The 13811-nt window shown below is 36.4% G+C and overlaps 1 protein-coding gene across 30 annotated transcripts in view; it reads left to right on the top strand.

Moving 5' to 3' along the window:
• The window catches only part of LCLAT1 (lysocardiolipin acyltransferase 1), a 216060-nt gene that overhangs the window by 119127 nt on the left and 83122 nt on the right, over positions 1 to 13811 (top strand). For 25 of the 30 annotated variants that reach the window (XM_045369564.2, XM_005576201.4, XM_074012061.1 and 22 more), the window contains 2 exons: positions 7550 to 7696; positions 13425 to 13541. In XM_045369564.2, the coding sequence (XP_045225499.2) occupies positions 7550 to 7696; positions 13425 to 13541 (264 nt within the window). The remainder of the gene's footprint in view (positions 1 to 7549; positions 7697 to 13424; positions 13542 to 13811) is intronic. The other 5 variants (XM_074012058.1, XM_074012055.1, XM_065527227.1 and 2 more) reach the window with 1 other exon arrangement.

Here is a 13811-nt window from a genome sequence, read left to right as displayed (position 1 = left end):
TATCTGAGGAGAATTTAAACTATGTGTAATTAATACCTGTGGAAAGTTGAAGTATCTATGCAGAGAGGCTGTTTAGTACAGTGATTTAAAAACATCAAGTTTAGTGTCAGACTGCCTGTGTTTAAAATCTGGTTTTACCACTTACCATGTCTTTAGCCCTCAATGTCTCTCAGTTTCCTCATTCATAAAATAGGGATAATAATTTTACTTATTTCATAAGGTTGTCTTGAGAATTAATTGAATTAGCGAAAAATGCTCAGAACAATATTAGACATGTAGTAAGCACACAGTAAACCTTTTTATTATAATTACACAATTTGTTCCTAAAAATAGCTGCTATGAAAAAGACCTTGCAAATCTTGAAGATTAAGAATATGATTTTTGAAATAAACTAAATTAGTAGAACAGGTATAGCTAGCTGACAAATTAGTTAGATGATCAAGCCAAGGGATTATCCTTAAAGTTGTCAAATGGCAAAGAAATGAAAAGTGTGAGAGGAGAGATCCAGAAGTTTTAACATCTAACAGAATTTCCAGAATTTCCAGGTGAAAATATGAGAGGATGAAGATAAAAAAATGTATCTTCTTAAATGGAAGGAATGTTTTCTATATTAAAGAAAGACTCAAATATTAGAAGAGTTTACCAACTGCAGGGCAGAATTAATGAAAAAAGTTCCATACCTAGACTAACTCTAATAAATTTCTATAAAAGGAATTCATTAAATTTCTTTTAATGAAGAGAAAATTATAAAAGCTTCCAGAAGAAAGAAATAAATTACCCAATTAGGAAAACTTAGCTATCTGTACAAATTTGTATAGCTAGATTTCTTACTAGCCATATTCAATGATAGAAAACTACAGAAAATTGCTTTGATATTCTGAGGAGAAAATGATTTGGAACTGCAAAATTCTGTTTTTAGCCAAACTAGCCTCTAAAATTGAGAATAAAACAAATACATTTCAGGAATGCAAAGACTCAGACATTTTTTAAAATAAATTATTTTGAGGAGAACTAATAGAAAGACATAGGCAACAAGAAGAAATGATGAGCAAAGAAGCCAGCAAACTTATGGTCAAATCTAAATAATAATGTTTCTGTCAAGTTTAAGGAATGTGTTAGTTATAATAATACTTACAGTAATTATTATATAATTGCTGTTGCAGTAAAATAGTATTTTTTGCAGCTGTTGGGTGATTTCTACAAATCTTATAAGAAAGGCAAGAGGAAAGCATATCCTTTTTAATATTATTACTATTTTAAGAAATTTAAATTTAAACTAAACTCTAATTAGTGATAGAATTGAGGGCATGCTTTTTTGTTCGGGGGTTATTATTTATTAACCCAATGTTGATAGACTTAGATGTTTAAATGCATTTGTCAAAAATAGAAGGGTGAAAATATTTTAAGGGCAAATTCTAAAAGAAGAAAACGGGGTATACAATTTCCAAACCACTACTATAGGGGTCAAAAAGGGACTATTTTGTAAGGGACTAGGTAATATTTTAGGTTGTGGTCCATACTATCTCTCTTGTACCTATTTCCTCTGTCATTGTAATACTGAAGCAGCCACAGGCAGTATACATAAACAGATGGGTATGGCTGAATGCCAATAAAACCTTATTTATAAATAAACACTGAAATTTTAATTTCATGTAATTTTTTCACATCACAAAACATTCTTCTTGTGGGCCATATATACAAAGTCAGGCAGCAGAGTAGATTTGGTCCATGGGCTATAGCTTGCTCCTTTCCACATTAGAGAACAAAGGGAGGGAACAAAGGAAATTAATTTCAATTAAGACAGAAAATGGGAGAAAAATGGACCAGGGTAGGGGGAGCAAAAAACTGCAAGGGAGTATAACAAACAGGAAACATAAAATGAGATATCAGGAAAAGAAATAATTATCCCAATAAATGTGAACAGCATAAACTTTTATCATAAAGAGAAGAAATTCTCAGGATGTAGCCTGAATGATAACAGGGTACTAGACAATCAGGGTGTATCTCTACCATAGAGCAGTGCTATTGAAGTATGATTTGTATAACAATACCAGTCAGCAAACTGTTAAATTCCACAGTAAGATAAGAATAGAAACAGAGTAAGTTAGAGTAAGTATTTAGAAACTCTTTTTTTTTTTGAGACAGAGTTTTGCTCTTGTTGGCCAGGCTGGAGTGCGGTGGCCCGATCTTGGCTCACTGCAACTTCCAACTCCTGGGTTCAAGCGATCTCCTGCCTCAGCCTCCTGAATAGCTGGGATTACAGGCATGCCCTACCATGCCCGGCTAATTTTGTATTTTTAGTAGAGACGAGGTTTCTCCATGTTGGTCAGGCTGGTCTCGAACTCCCAACCTCACGTGATCCGCCTGCCTCGGCCTCACAAAGTGCTGGGATTACAGGCGTGAGCCACCGTGCTCGGCCTAGAAACGCTTATAATAATGTGACATTGTTACCACATCCATGTGTGAGATTATTTTTCTACTAACTCATTGAATTTCACAAAACTCAGTTCATACAAGTTTGGAAAATTAAAAAGAGAAAACTGGTTTGAGAATTGCTACTAGAGAATACAATGCAGTTATTTATCAAATGAAGTAGTTACCTATGTGTAGACATGGTCAATGAAATAAACACATTGTAGGAAAGTGTAGAAGGTGTGATCCTGTGTATGTGTGTTTACAACCAGTCTTAACTGGAACTAACATGTTTTTTAAAAGCACCAATCATATATGTAACAAATTCTCAAGGAGTGGAAAAATTCACATCAATTTTTTTTTTTTTTTTTTTGAGATGAAGTTTCACTTTTGTCACCCAGGCTGGAGTGCCATGGCACAATCTCGCCTCACTGTAACCTCTGCCTCCCAGGTTCAAGCAATTCTCCTGCCTCAGCCTCCCGAGAAACTGGGATTACAGGTGTGCACTATCACGTCTGGCTAATTTTTATATTTTTAGTAGAAACAGGGTTTTACCATGTTGGCCAGGCTGGTCTCGAACTCCTGACCTCAGGTGATCCACCCGCCTTGGCCTCCCAAAGTGCTGGGATTACAGGCGTGAGCCACTGTGCCCTGCCCACATCAAATTTTTAATCATGATTACAAATAAGAGATTATGACTGGTAGAGTACAATTGAGGGAAGTAGTGATAAAGGAGTATTTTTATGTTTTAGTCTACTTATATTTGTATTATTTGACTTTTTTTTTTTTTTTTTTACAGTACATGTATTTCTTTTATAATGCTTTTAAAATGTTTTATTTAAATTAATAATCTCTTGGCCTTTTAAATAATTGCCACTGGTCAATTGAATGTCCATTCAGAAAACAAAGAGTTTTAACCTCTGCTTCACATAATCCACAAAAATTCATTTGAAATGGATCATGCATAAACTTGTGAAAGTTAAAACAGTAAAGCTAATAGAAGAACACATGAATAATGTCCTAATGAGTTTGGGATAGGCAAAGATTCCTTAAGCAGGACACAGAAAACACCAAGTACGTGGAGAAGATTACATGTTTATATTCTGTATATGTGTATGTGTGTGTCTGTGTTTATAGCTGATGGACTTCGTATCCCAAAAACTAAGAAAAAGACAGACAAATCAATTAAAAAAAAAAAAAAAGGTTTGGAAGAGGTACTTTACAATGAAGAAATCTGAATTACTCATTTGAATATGAAAAGGTGCTCAGTTGGCCAGGCGTGGTGGCTCACGCCTGTAATCCCAGCACTTAGGGAGGCCGAGGTGGCTGGATCACCTGAGGCCAGGAGTTGGATCACCTGAGGTCAGGAGTTTGAGACTAGCCTGGCCAACATGGCAAAAACCCCGTCTCTACTAAAAATACAAAAATTAGCCGGGCATGGTGGCGGGTGCCTGTAGTCCCAGCTACTCGGGAGGCTGGGGCGGGAGAATTGCTTGAACCCAGGAGACGGAGGTTGCAGTTAGCCAAGATCACACCACTGCACTCCAGCCTGGGCGACAGAGCGAGACTCCGTCTCCAAAAAAAAAACAAAAAACAAAAAAACAAAAAACAAACAAAAACCGGTGTTCAGCATTATTATACAGGAAATGTGAATCAGAACTACTACACGTGAGTTCTAATGGCTAAAATGAGAAGAACTCCTAAGATTAAGTGTTGGGGAAAATATAGATAGAGCAGTTGGAACATTTCCGGTGGGAGTGTCAATTGGTATAATCACTTTGAAGAACTGGTGCTATCTACTGAAGCTGAACAGACACAAACCCTATGAGGCAGCAGTTTCACTGCTGGTTATCTACTCAACATAATTGGGTGCTCATGTTCAACAAAAGACAGGTACAAGATTATCTGTATTAGCTTTATTCCTAATAGACAAGGAATCTTCATAAAAAGCATAAACTGTATATTGGTCTACAGTGGCATATTTATATAATTGACACCAGCAATTATATCAATACTGGCATTGCAAGGAAGAAAATGCTGCCACACAACAACATAGATGAATCTCATCGACAAAATTATTGAGCATAAGAAGCAAAATACATAAGAGTATATACTGTGTGATTCTACTTGTATGATTTATGGTGTTAGAAGTTGGAGTAGTGGTTTTCTTTTGGGAGGGGAAGGTTTGACTGGGAATGGGACACATGGGAGCATCTGAGGATTTTAGAAATGTTCAGTATCTTAACTGGGTGACAGCCAGGCATATATGTATATGTGACAATTTATTAAGCTCTATACCTATATATACTTACTGTTTGAACACTTCACTGTAAGTTATACCTCTATAAAAATGTTTTAAAAACACCAACTCAGTCATTACCCACTCATCTGAAATTCTGTCATTATTATGTACCAAATCCTTAACATATTCAAGGACTTTTATCTAAGTCTTGCATTCTTTTCCATTCACCTATTTTTGCAGGTATACTTTTTATTTAATCATTGTTGCTTCATAATACACTTGTTTAATGGTTCATGTCTTTCCTGCTTATTATTCTATTGCAAAGTTATCTTGAATATTCTCACCTTTTTATTATTATAGATAATCTGTAGCTTTATTTAGTTTTTGGCTTTGTCAAATAGCCAAATTCTCACACACCCTCATGCTATTGAAATTTTCACTGGAGATCATTGGCATCACTGGTTGAGTTCAAAAACATTGTGTACTCTCTCCATCTCTTTCTAGTTAAGTAATTGTTTTCATGTGACTCTTGCAAGGTAATTAGGTTTATTTCTGCACATTTTGGTTTTGCTGTTGTGAATAGGAACTCTTTTGTTACATTTTACAATCCCTGATGCTATATTCTTGATATTATTGTAACTTGTTAATTATAACAATAGTGCCTACCTGTTGAACACTCTGTGCTAAATAATCTTATTTGTTTCTCACATCAATCCCCCTCAGGTAAATAGTGTTGCATTGTGCTCATTTTATATTTGGGTCTGAAGGGTGAACAGCTGGCTTGTGGTGGTTTAACTCCAGAGCTGTACTGCTTACACACACTGCTCTGTGGGCCTAAGTGTCCTCAATGAAGGACAGATGTGTGGGAGCAGGCAGTGTGGGGTCATGTCCAATATTGGTGGATGAGACTGACATTATAGTGACTAGTAACTGAATGCTTATCAGCAAGACCTATACACTGAAGTGAACTTTTTAATACATGCTTATTTATATATGTAAAATACAGTATTCTAGTTTGGACTTACCCAAACCAAATAAAGCGTGGTGTGTGTATGTGTGTGTGTGTGTGTGTGTGTGTGTGTGTATTTTTTATTTTGACGTGGAGTCTTGCTCCATTGCCCAACTACGTTGTTGTGTGGCTGGAGTGCAATGGTGCGATCTCAGCTCACTGCAACCTCTGCCTCCCAGGTTCAAGCAGTTCTCCCCACTCAGCCTCCCGAGTAGCTGGAATTCCAGGCAGCCGCCACCATGCCTGGCTAATTTTTGTATTTTTGTAGAGATGGGGTTTCACCATGTTGGCCAGGCTGGTCTCTCAGGTAATCCATCGCCTCGGCCTCTCAAAGTGCTGGGATTACAGGCATGAGCCACCATGCCCGGCTATGTGTGTATTTAATCACTGTTAAATACATTATTTTTATGTATTCTCAGGGTACTGCTGTATTTACCAAATGATGATAGCTGTTGTCTTAGTTGCGTTCTTCGCTTGCAAGGAACCACTAGCTGAAATAATGAGAGTTTATTATTCCTCTATTCCTGCATAGCAGGAAGAGAGGTGGATTCTCAGGGATATCCAAGAGGTGGATCTGTAGACTGGCCAGGACTTGCGGAGATTAAAACTGTCTTTTGTTATGAATCATAGTCAGCTTTAGGGGGCTTGGCTCATCTGGAGCTTTTGCCCTTCACTCTTGCATGCTTTTATTTATTCTTTTTGAGATGGAGTTTCACTCTTGTTGCCCAGGCTAGAGTGCAATGGTGCAATCTTAGCTCACTGCAATCTCTGCCTCCTGGGTTCAAGTGATTCTCCTGCCTCAGCCTCCTGAGTAGCTGGGATTACAGGCACCTGCCACCACGCCTGGCTAATTTTTTGTATTTTCAGTAGAGATAGGGTTTCACCATGTTGGCCAGGCTGGTCTTGAACTCCTGACCTTAGGTGATCTGCCTGCCTCGGCCTCCCAAAGTGCTGGGATTACAGGCATGAGCCACTGCACGTGGCCTCTTGTATGCTGTTTTTATCCTGCCTCAGCCCCTCTGCTCTTTGGTCTGTCCATTTGACTGTGTGCTACCAACTTGTCTGTTTTCTCTGTGGTCCTCGGTGAAATTTCTGAGGGGGAACATTTAGTTGGCCTAGGTATTTACTGTGTTTGCCCAAGCTCTTCATGCTTTGTGGGCTATTGGACAGACTATTGGATTGGCTGCCTCAGTTAGGTATCTACCATAGTAATTCTGGTCATTGTGGCCAGGGGGAGATGGCTGGTCATCTAAACATGGCACATCTAGGACTCCCTCTTCAAAGAGCAAGAGTGATTTGCCCTAGAGAAAAGGAATGTAGTCACAGTGTACACTCTGATTAGTGTGTTTAGTACCATTACACAATTTCCCTTTTCTTTTCAATGCAATAGAAAGTGGCTAACATTGAAAATAGCAGTTGGATTTAGAGACGAGTAGTATCAGAAGGGAAATATTAAAGAGAATGCTTACACACTTGACAACAGTCTTTTGCTTACTGCTCTGTAAGCTGTCAGCACGTATTCTTTTATCTCCTGTAGGTATCTTGGTTAAAATATCTGTTTAGCTAGGATTGTTAAAATTTTGGATAAGTTAGTGATAAATACTAAGGAAAAATTCTTTCCTTAATATTTTAATAGCTAGTTTTCGCTTGAAAAGATAATTTTGAGAATTTTGCAAACCTCATGATTACCAAATCTCTTTTAGGATCTTCTCATATATATATGTTAGTTATTTAAGCCAAGATCAGTGCTGAATTAATGGTATATCATGAAGCATTTATGATAATAAATAATTTATAGTAAAACCAGAAAACTGAAATATTGTATTCAATAATATGTGGATATTGGCAATAAAATTATAGGTAAATACTTGTTAAATTGATTCTAGGTTGGGCCATGCAGGCTGCTGCCTATATCTTCATTCATAGGAAATGGAAGGATGACAAGAGCCATTTTGAAGACATGATTGATTACTTTTGTGATATTCACGAACCACTTCAACTCCTCATATTCCCAGAAGGGACTGATCTCACAGGTAAGGTAGCCTGGGTTTGGCACAGTTAGAAATCATGTAGTCTAAACTTCTCATTTCTCAGAAGAAGTAACTGAACACCAATAAGAATAAGGGCTCTTCCAGGTGTGGTGGTCCATGCCTGGAATCCTAGCTACTCAGGAGGCTGAGACTGGAAGATGGATTGAGTCCAGGAGTTTGAGACCAGCCTGAGCTACATAGCGAGACTTCATCTCAAAACAAAACAAATCAAAACAAAAAAATTAATGGCTCATCCCTAAGGTCACTCAGTTAATCAATAGCATGTTAGGACTCAGAACTCTTGGTTTCTAGCCCATTTAATTTATAGTAGGCAACTCCAAGAGGTCATATTATTCATACTTGCCATCTTTGAACTTTATATTTTAAGCCTCAGAATATATTTTAAAATATCAGGCTTTTATCCTTATGTAAGCGTAGTTTTAAAATCATGTTTTAGATAATGTTTATCCTCCCCTACCTGTTGTTTATATTCTCTTATCCTCTTCTAAGGTATTTATCCATTAAACCCTTCCTACTCCTCAGCTTCTTCCTCATAAGAAAAAGATCTGAGAGTAACTAATTTCAGTTATTGTTGATTTACATTAACAGGTTACCTGTCTCCTGATATTTAAGCCCTATCCTTGCTACAAGCAGGAATAGCTTTGCCCTTCTTCAAGAAAACTCAGCCATCATTGAGTTGTAGCGAGGACACAGGAAGACATGTTTATAACTTTTCTGCCTTCCTAAATATTAAACTTTTTTTTTCTTCTTCTTTGAGCCTGTCACCTCGGCTAGAGTGCAGTGGCATGATCATGGTTCACTGCAGCCTTGAACTCCTGGGCTCAAGCCTATAGTATTTGGGCCTACACCAGATACTACCACCACACCTGGCTACCAGATTTTAAACCGTATAGGCTAGGAATTGCCAATGGATTTCAAGAAAGTCTTACAAAAACTATAAACAAAATACTCAACAGTCTGTCATCCTTACTAAATCAATAGTTTTCACACTTTTTAAACCATGGATTATTTTTGCAGATGAAGCCGTCTATCAAGGATGTTAGATGATAGATAAAAGCAGAACTGCTCTGGTTGATACTGGGAGGAGTGGCGGTGGGGGCATAGCTTAGACAGAAAGTACTTCTGTAGAATCTTTGGACTCAAAAGACCAAAATTTGCTTTTAATAGTCCCGATAACTTCAAGAAAAATACAGCAGAATTTGAGAAGGATTCAGTGGATCTTACAGCTCTGCTGTATAAGGGAAGACAGGCTGAAGCAGGAGAGAACTGAAATCTAAAATCTCAAGTAGTATGGAGAGGTAGAACATGAACTGAACTTTCAAATTTTTGGTAATAGACTAAGAAGGGCAACCCTTAGAATTTAAGAGAGGAGAACAGGTAAATGAACATACTGTTCACACTGTGGACATAATAATTTATGGAACTCATTACAAAAGAGAGTTCAAGATGAAAAATAGACATTACATACATATTTAAGCAAGTGAATAGGTGACTGAGCCATAATTGTTAAGGGAAATTAAGGTATTTTAGGATTTACTGTAGGTAGCAATTAAGAGATCTTTGACACATCTATTGCAGATGGAACTGAGCTAAATGAACGGTAGCACTTTTTATATACTAGTCAGATCTCTAAAATATATGCCAACTGTGTAGTATATATTTGAATTTTTACAGTTGAGATTCTAAAAGTGGTTGTATAACAGAGGATAATACTGAGGATAATAATGGCTGCTTGTGGAAGCTTGAAAATATATTCTTGTAAGTTGTAAGTTGATTTCCAGAACTAAATTATCGTTAGGAAATTATAAGGGATAGGTGGCCATATTTAAATTTTATAATATTTAGAATGTATAATACCTAAATTTCGATATTGAAATATCAGCTTTATTTGAGTATAGAAAGCAATTTACTGAAATGATAGATTTATATTTGTGAATGCGAAAATATACACCAAAGAATGTCAACTCTGAAAGTTATTTGGTAAACAAAAACTAATGAAAGAAAGGTCATATGTTACTGCTACATTAGTGTTAATATGTTCATACATTAGACCTTCAGAGTCATAAAATGTATATGTAAACCTTTTTTCATTCGATATTTGTTCTCAGGTTTCCTTTTATAGGTGATGAACTCTACATCTAGTTGCATAATTTTGGAGTCCAGAGTGCTCACCATTACATGATGTAGTTGCATATATATTTTAAATGCAAATGATATTTACCTTTAAAGCTAGACTTTGCCAAGGAGAAAAAACAGACTGATCCTGAAGCTTTTAAATATTTTTTTAACAGTATAATACAGATAATTGTATTGAGCTGGTAAAAAAAAAAAATCATTTTTAAAAATAGGCTAACAAAATATCTCCAGTTTGGAAAAAGTATCTGTTAATTAAAAGGTGTTTAGTTACTACCATACTAACCTTAAACTGGATTTTTCAGCCCAGTCGGACTGTTTTATAATTTAAGTTCTGAATCTAGCTGGCATGTACATTTAAATTAGTGCATTTAAATCTAACTTTACATATATTCTATCTTCATATTTTATTGTTGGTTATAACTTTTTAATGGAAGCAATATATGTTAATTAGGGAAAATTTGGAAACATAGAAGTGTGCACAAAACTTGCTATAATCCCACTGCCCATGAGTGAACACTATTTTAATGTTGGTCCATTTCTTTTGAATCATTTGGTCACATGCAGACATATGTGCACCCATCCGTATTTATTCTTTATTCTTGGGTTAGGGAGTTCTATATTGTATTGGCATATTAGTTAGGGTTCTCTAGAGAAGGAGAACCAGTAGGATGTGTATATATAGAAAGAGGTTGAGATTTGTTTTAAGGAATTGGCTCTTATAGTTGTGGAAGCTTGGTAAGTCCATGATCTATAGGGTAGGGCGGCAGAGTGGAGATCCCAGGAAGCAGTTGAAATTCAAGGCCAAAGGCAGTCTAGAGGCAGAATTCTTTCTTCCTTGTTGAGGAGAGGAGGGCACCTCTGTCTTTTTCTGTTAAGACCTTCATTCACCTGATTTGATGGGGCCCACTCCCATTGTGGAGGGTCATCTACTGTACTCAGTCTACTAATTTAAATATTAGTCTCTTCTAAAAAACACCTTCCCAGAAACATCTAGAATAATATTTGATGAGATACCTGAGTATCATGGCCTATTCAAGTTGACATATAAAATTAGTCATCACAATTAGTATATGATGATTTTGGGTTCCATTTCCCTGATTTGGAAAGATTCTAACAATTATATTATTGCATATAACTTAACACCTACTATATACATACAACTTATTCTTTTTAATTCGTATATGAGTGCCTGGATCTTTATCCCTACTATCATGAACTTTACGTTCTATGAGGAAAGACAGGTGATAAACTAATAAGTTAATAAAAATATGTCAGTCCTAAGTGCTATGCAGAAAAATAAGGCAGGATAAGGAGATAGAGAGTCATAGAGGGAGTGTAGGGTGCTGTTTTATTCAGGATGGTTAGGGAAAGCCTCTCTATTAAGTTTCTATTTAGGTAGGGACTAAATGAACAAAGCAGAAAACCATGCAGCTGTAAGGGCGAAAGGCATTCTGGGTGAAGGGAGGAGCAGCAACTGCACGGATCCTGAGGTGGGAACGTGCCCAGCTGGTTTGAGAACAGCTGCTAGTAGTCCCATGGGTGGAAGGAGTGCAGGAGTAGGATAGTTATAGAGAGAAACGTGACAAGACAGGCTGTGGTCAGAAAGTGGGATGCTAGTGCACTTACTAGCAATAACGGAGTCTGGGGATGGGTAGATGAACTAGGGGGTAGATGGAAAAGTCTGCATCTCTAATCTCTCTGTATTTCTGATCATTTTTACCTTCCCACATTGTGACTATTTGTTTTAGAGCTGTTTATACTTGTACTCACATTCTACAACAGTTCAGTTTTGCTTTCAGAATCCCCAGAGTTTTATAAACTGAAAGACCAAACTAAAGGGTAGTTACTACTCATCTTTGTGGTGTCTCTGGGATTCCGAATCCCGTTTAAGGTCCTGTCAGCTGTCTATAATATAAGTATTGTTTTGTAGCCCCATGCCCAGGATATCTTCAAATGAATATGAGAGGAACTTACTACTCTTCATGTGTAGGGGCTTTACTTTTGACTTGCCTGGCTCAATTCCTCTATCATGAAATGATGTAACACCTTCTATAGGAGTGTTCTTTGAATATTTCAGTGTTGTGGAAGGCATCTATGGTTTTTGGAGACTTTGAAGATTCAGTGATCTCAAATTCACTCCTAGTAAAGTTGTGTCAATATAGGTATTTTTCTTGTAACTGGGAATAATAGTTTATAAATTTCGGAATGTAGCTGAGGATTGCGGGTTCTAACATCTGCTGTCATCAGAAAGTATTTCATGATCTCTCCCAGCAGTTGAGGCCAAATTTCTGAACACTTTACTTTTTCCAAATGTATTTGCTGAATAATGGGTTTGGTTCTTCTTGGAACTTGTAAAGTTACCTCATGGAATGGAAAAAGAAGGTTTTGCCAACAACTGGAACATGTACTTGACTCCGTAACTATATTCAGCCAAACCATGTTCAGATGTTTGTACATGATGTGCTAATCATGTGCCCATTCCGTTATGGAGTGGTTTGGGTTAGGATATTAGCATACTCTGTGCCTGAGCAAGGCAGATATTTCAGTTTACATGGAAGGCTTAAATTATTGGGTTTTAAAGAATGTTGATCTGATATATTTGATTGCTAGTTATTTCTTCTGGATGTCTAGGTCATTATATTTTTTTGTTAGTGTCTTTGTTTTATTAGCATTTTATATTTTAATATTTCAATTTTCTTATACAGGGATCGTTTTACAAAAATTTTAGTTTATTAGCATTTTTATTTTCATAGAATGTTGACTTTTATGAAATCTTTTAAAGAAATTAAAATATTTGAATATGAATTTCAGAAAATGTATAAAAATCTATGCCTTTCTTATAATTTTTTTTAATTCTGGTAAGTATAACCGAGCATCTCAGCTTTGAAATGCATTTTAACATTTTTTTTCTTTAGTCTTAGAATATAGCCTCGAAATGTACTTTGAAACTCTGTTTTCCTTCTTTTTACACTAGACACTTCCTTGCACCATGTATGCTTATCTACTATATGCTTGCTTAGAAATTCCAGAGGCTAATTTTGAAACAAACCAGGCATGGAGGCCCTGTGGAATCCTTCCACTTAGGGGGAGTTGTGAACGATTAGTCCACTACCACCAGGCTGAAGTAAAATAATGCCAAGTGGACCTCTGGATGGCCAGTTACCCAAGATAGCCATCAGAACAAGACACACAGACCCTGTGCCATCCACACATTTCCCATAGCAAGTTTCCTTTTGAAAACACTATGATAAATTTTAAAACTTAAGATGGGACTTTAGAACACTAGTTCCCTATCTTCTCAGTTTGCTGACTCTCTGTTTAAAACCTTCTTTCCCGCCCACTAAACTTGGCCTTTTGAGCAGCAAATAGCCAAACCTGGGTCTGGTTACATAAGTAGGTCTGGGATCTTGATAACGGATCATCTGCAATGTTTGTATCTTCTCATTTGACTCAGTATTCAGTCATTATAGAATAACTAACTGCTATTTTTATCAAAAAAAATTCTGTACTTCTTTCCTTACCTCATTTATTTCCCTTTAGTTAATGATTTATAATGGTCCATTGTTTTGTTTAGAAAACAGCAAGGCTCGAAGTAACGCATTTGCTGAAAAGAATGGACTTCAGAAATATGAATATGTTTTACATCCAAGAACTACAGGCTTTACTTTCGTGGTAGACCGTCTAAGAGAAGGTAAGCACCCATTTCAACATGTACTTTTTAATGAAAGTGGCAAAAATTGCTAAGCTTTATATATAGCCCTTTAGAGTTTATAAAATATGTTTTAATACTTTATCTCAAGAAATGAGATACTGTGTTTTTATTCCAAGTTGACCTATGTACTAAAATGTTTTGCCGTGTATTCTTGAGAGATATAAAAGAGATCTCTGTAAAAACTTCTTTCCCCTTTTTTGGAACAGACATAACTCTATGTTACATACTTTTATATATATACACACACAT

The sequence above is a fragment of the Macaca fascicularis genome, chromosome 13 (genome assembly GCF_037993035.2).
Source record: "Macaca fascicularis isolate 582-1 chromosome 13, T2T-MFA8v1.1".
Lineage (NCBI taxonomy): Eukaryota > Metazoa > Chordata > Mammalia > Primates > Cercopithecidae > Macaca > Macaca fascicularis.
Note: the sequence above shows the minus strand (reverse complement) of the source record. Positions and strands in the feature narration are given on the sequence as shown.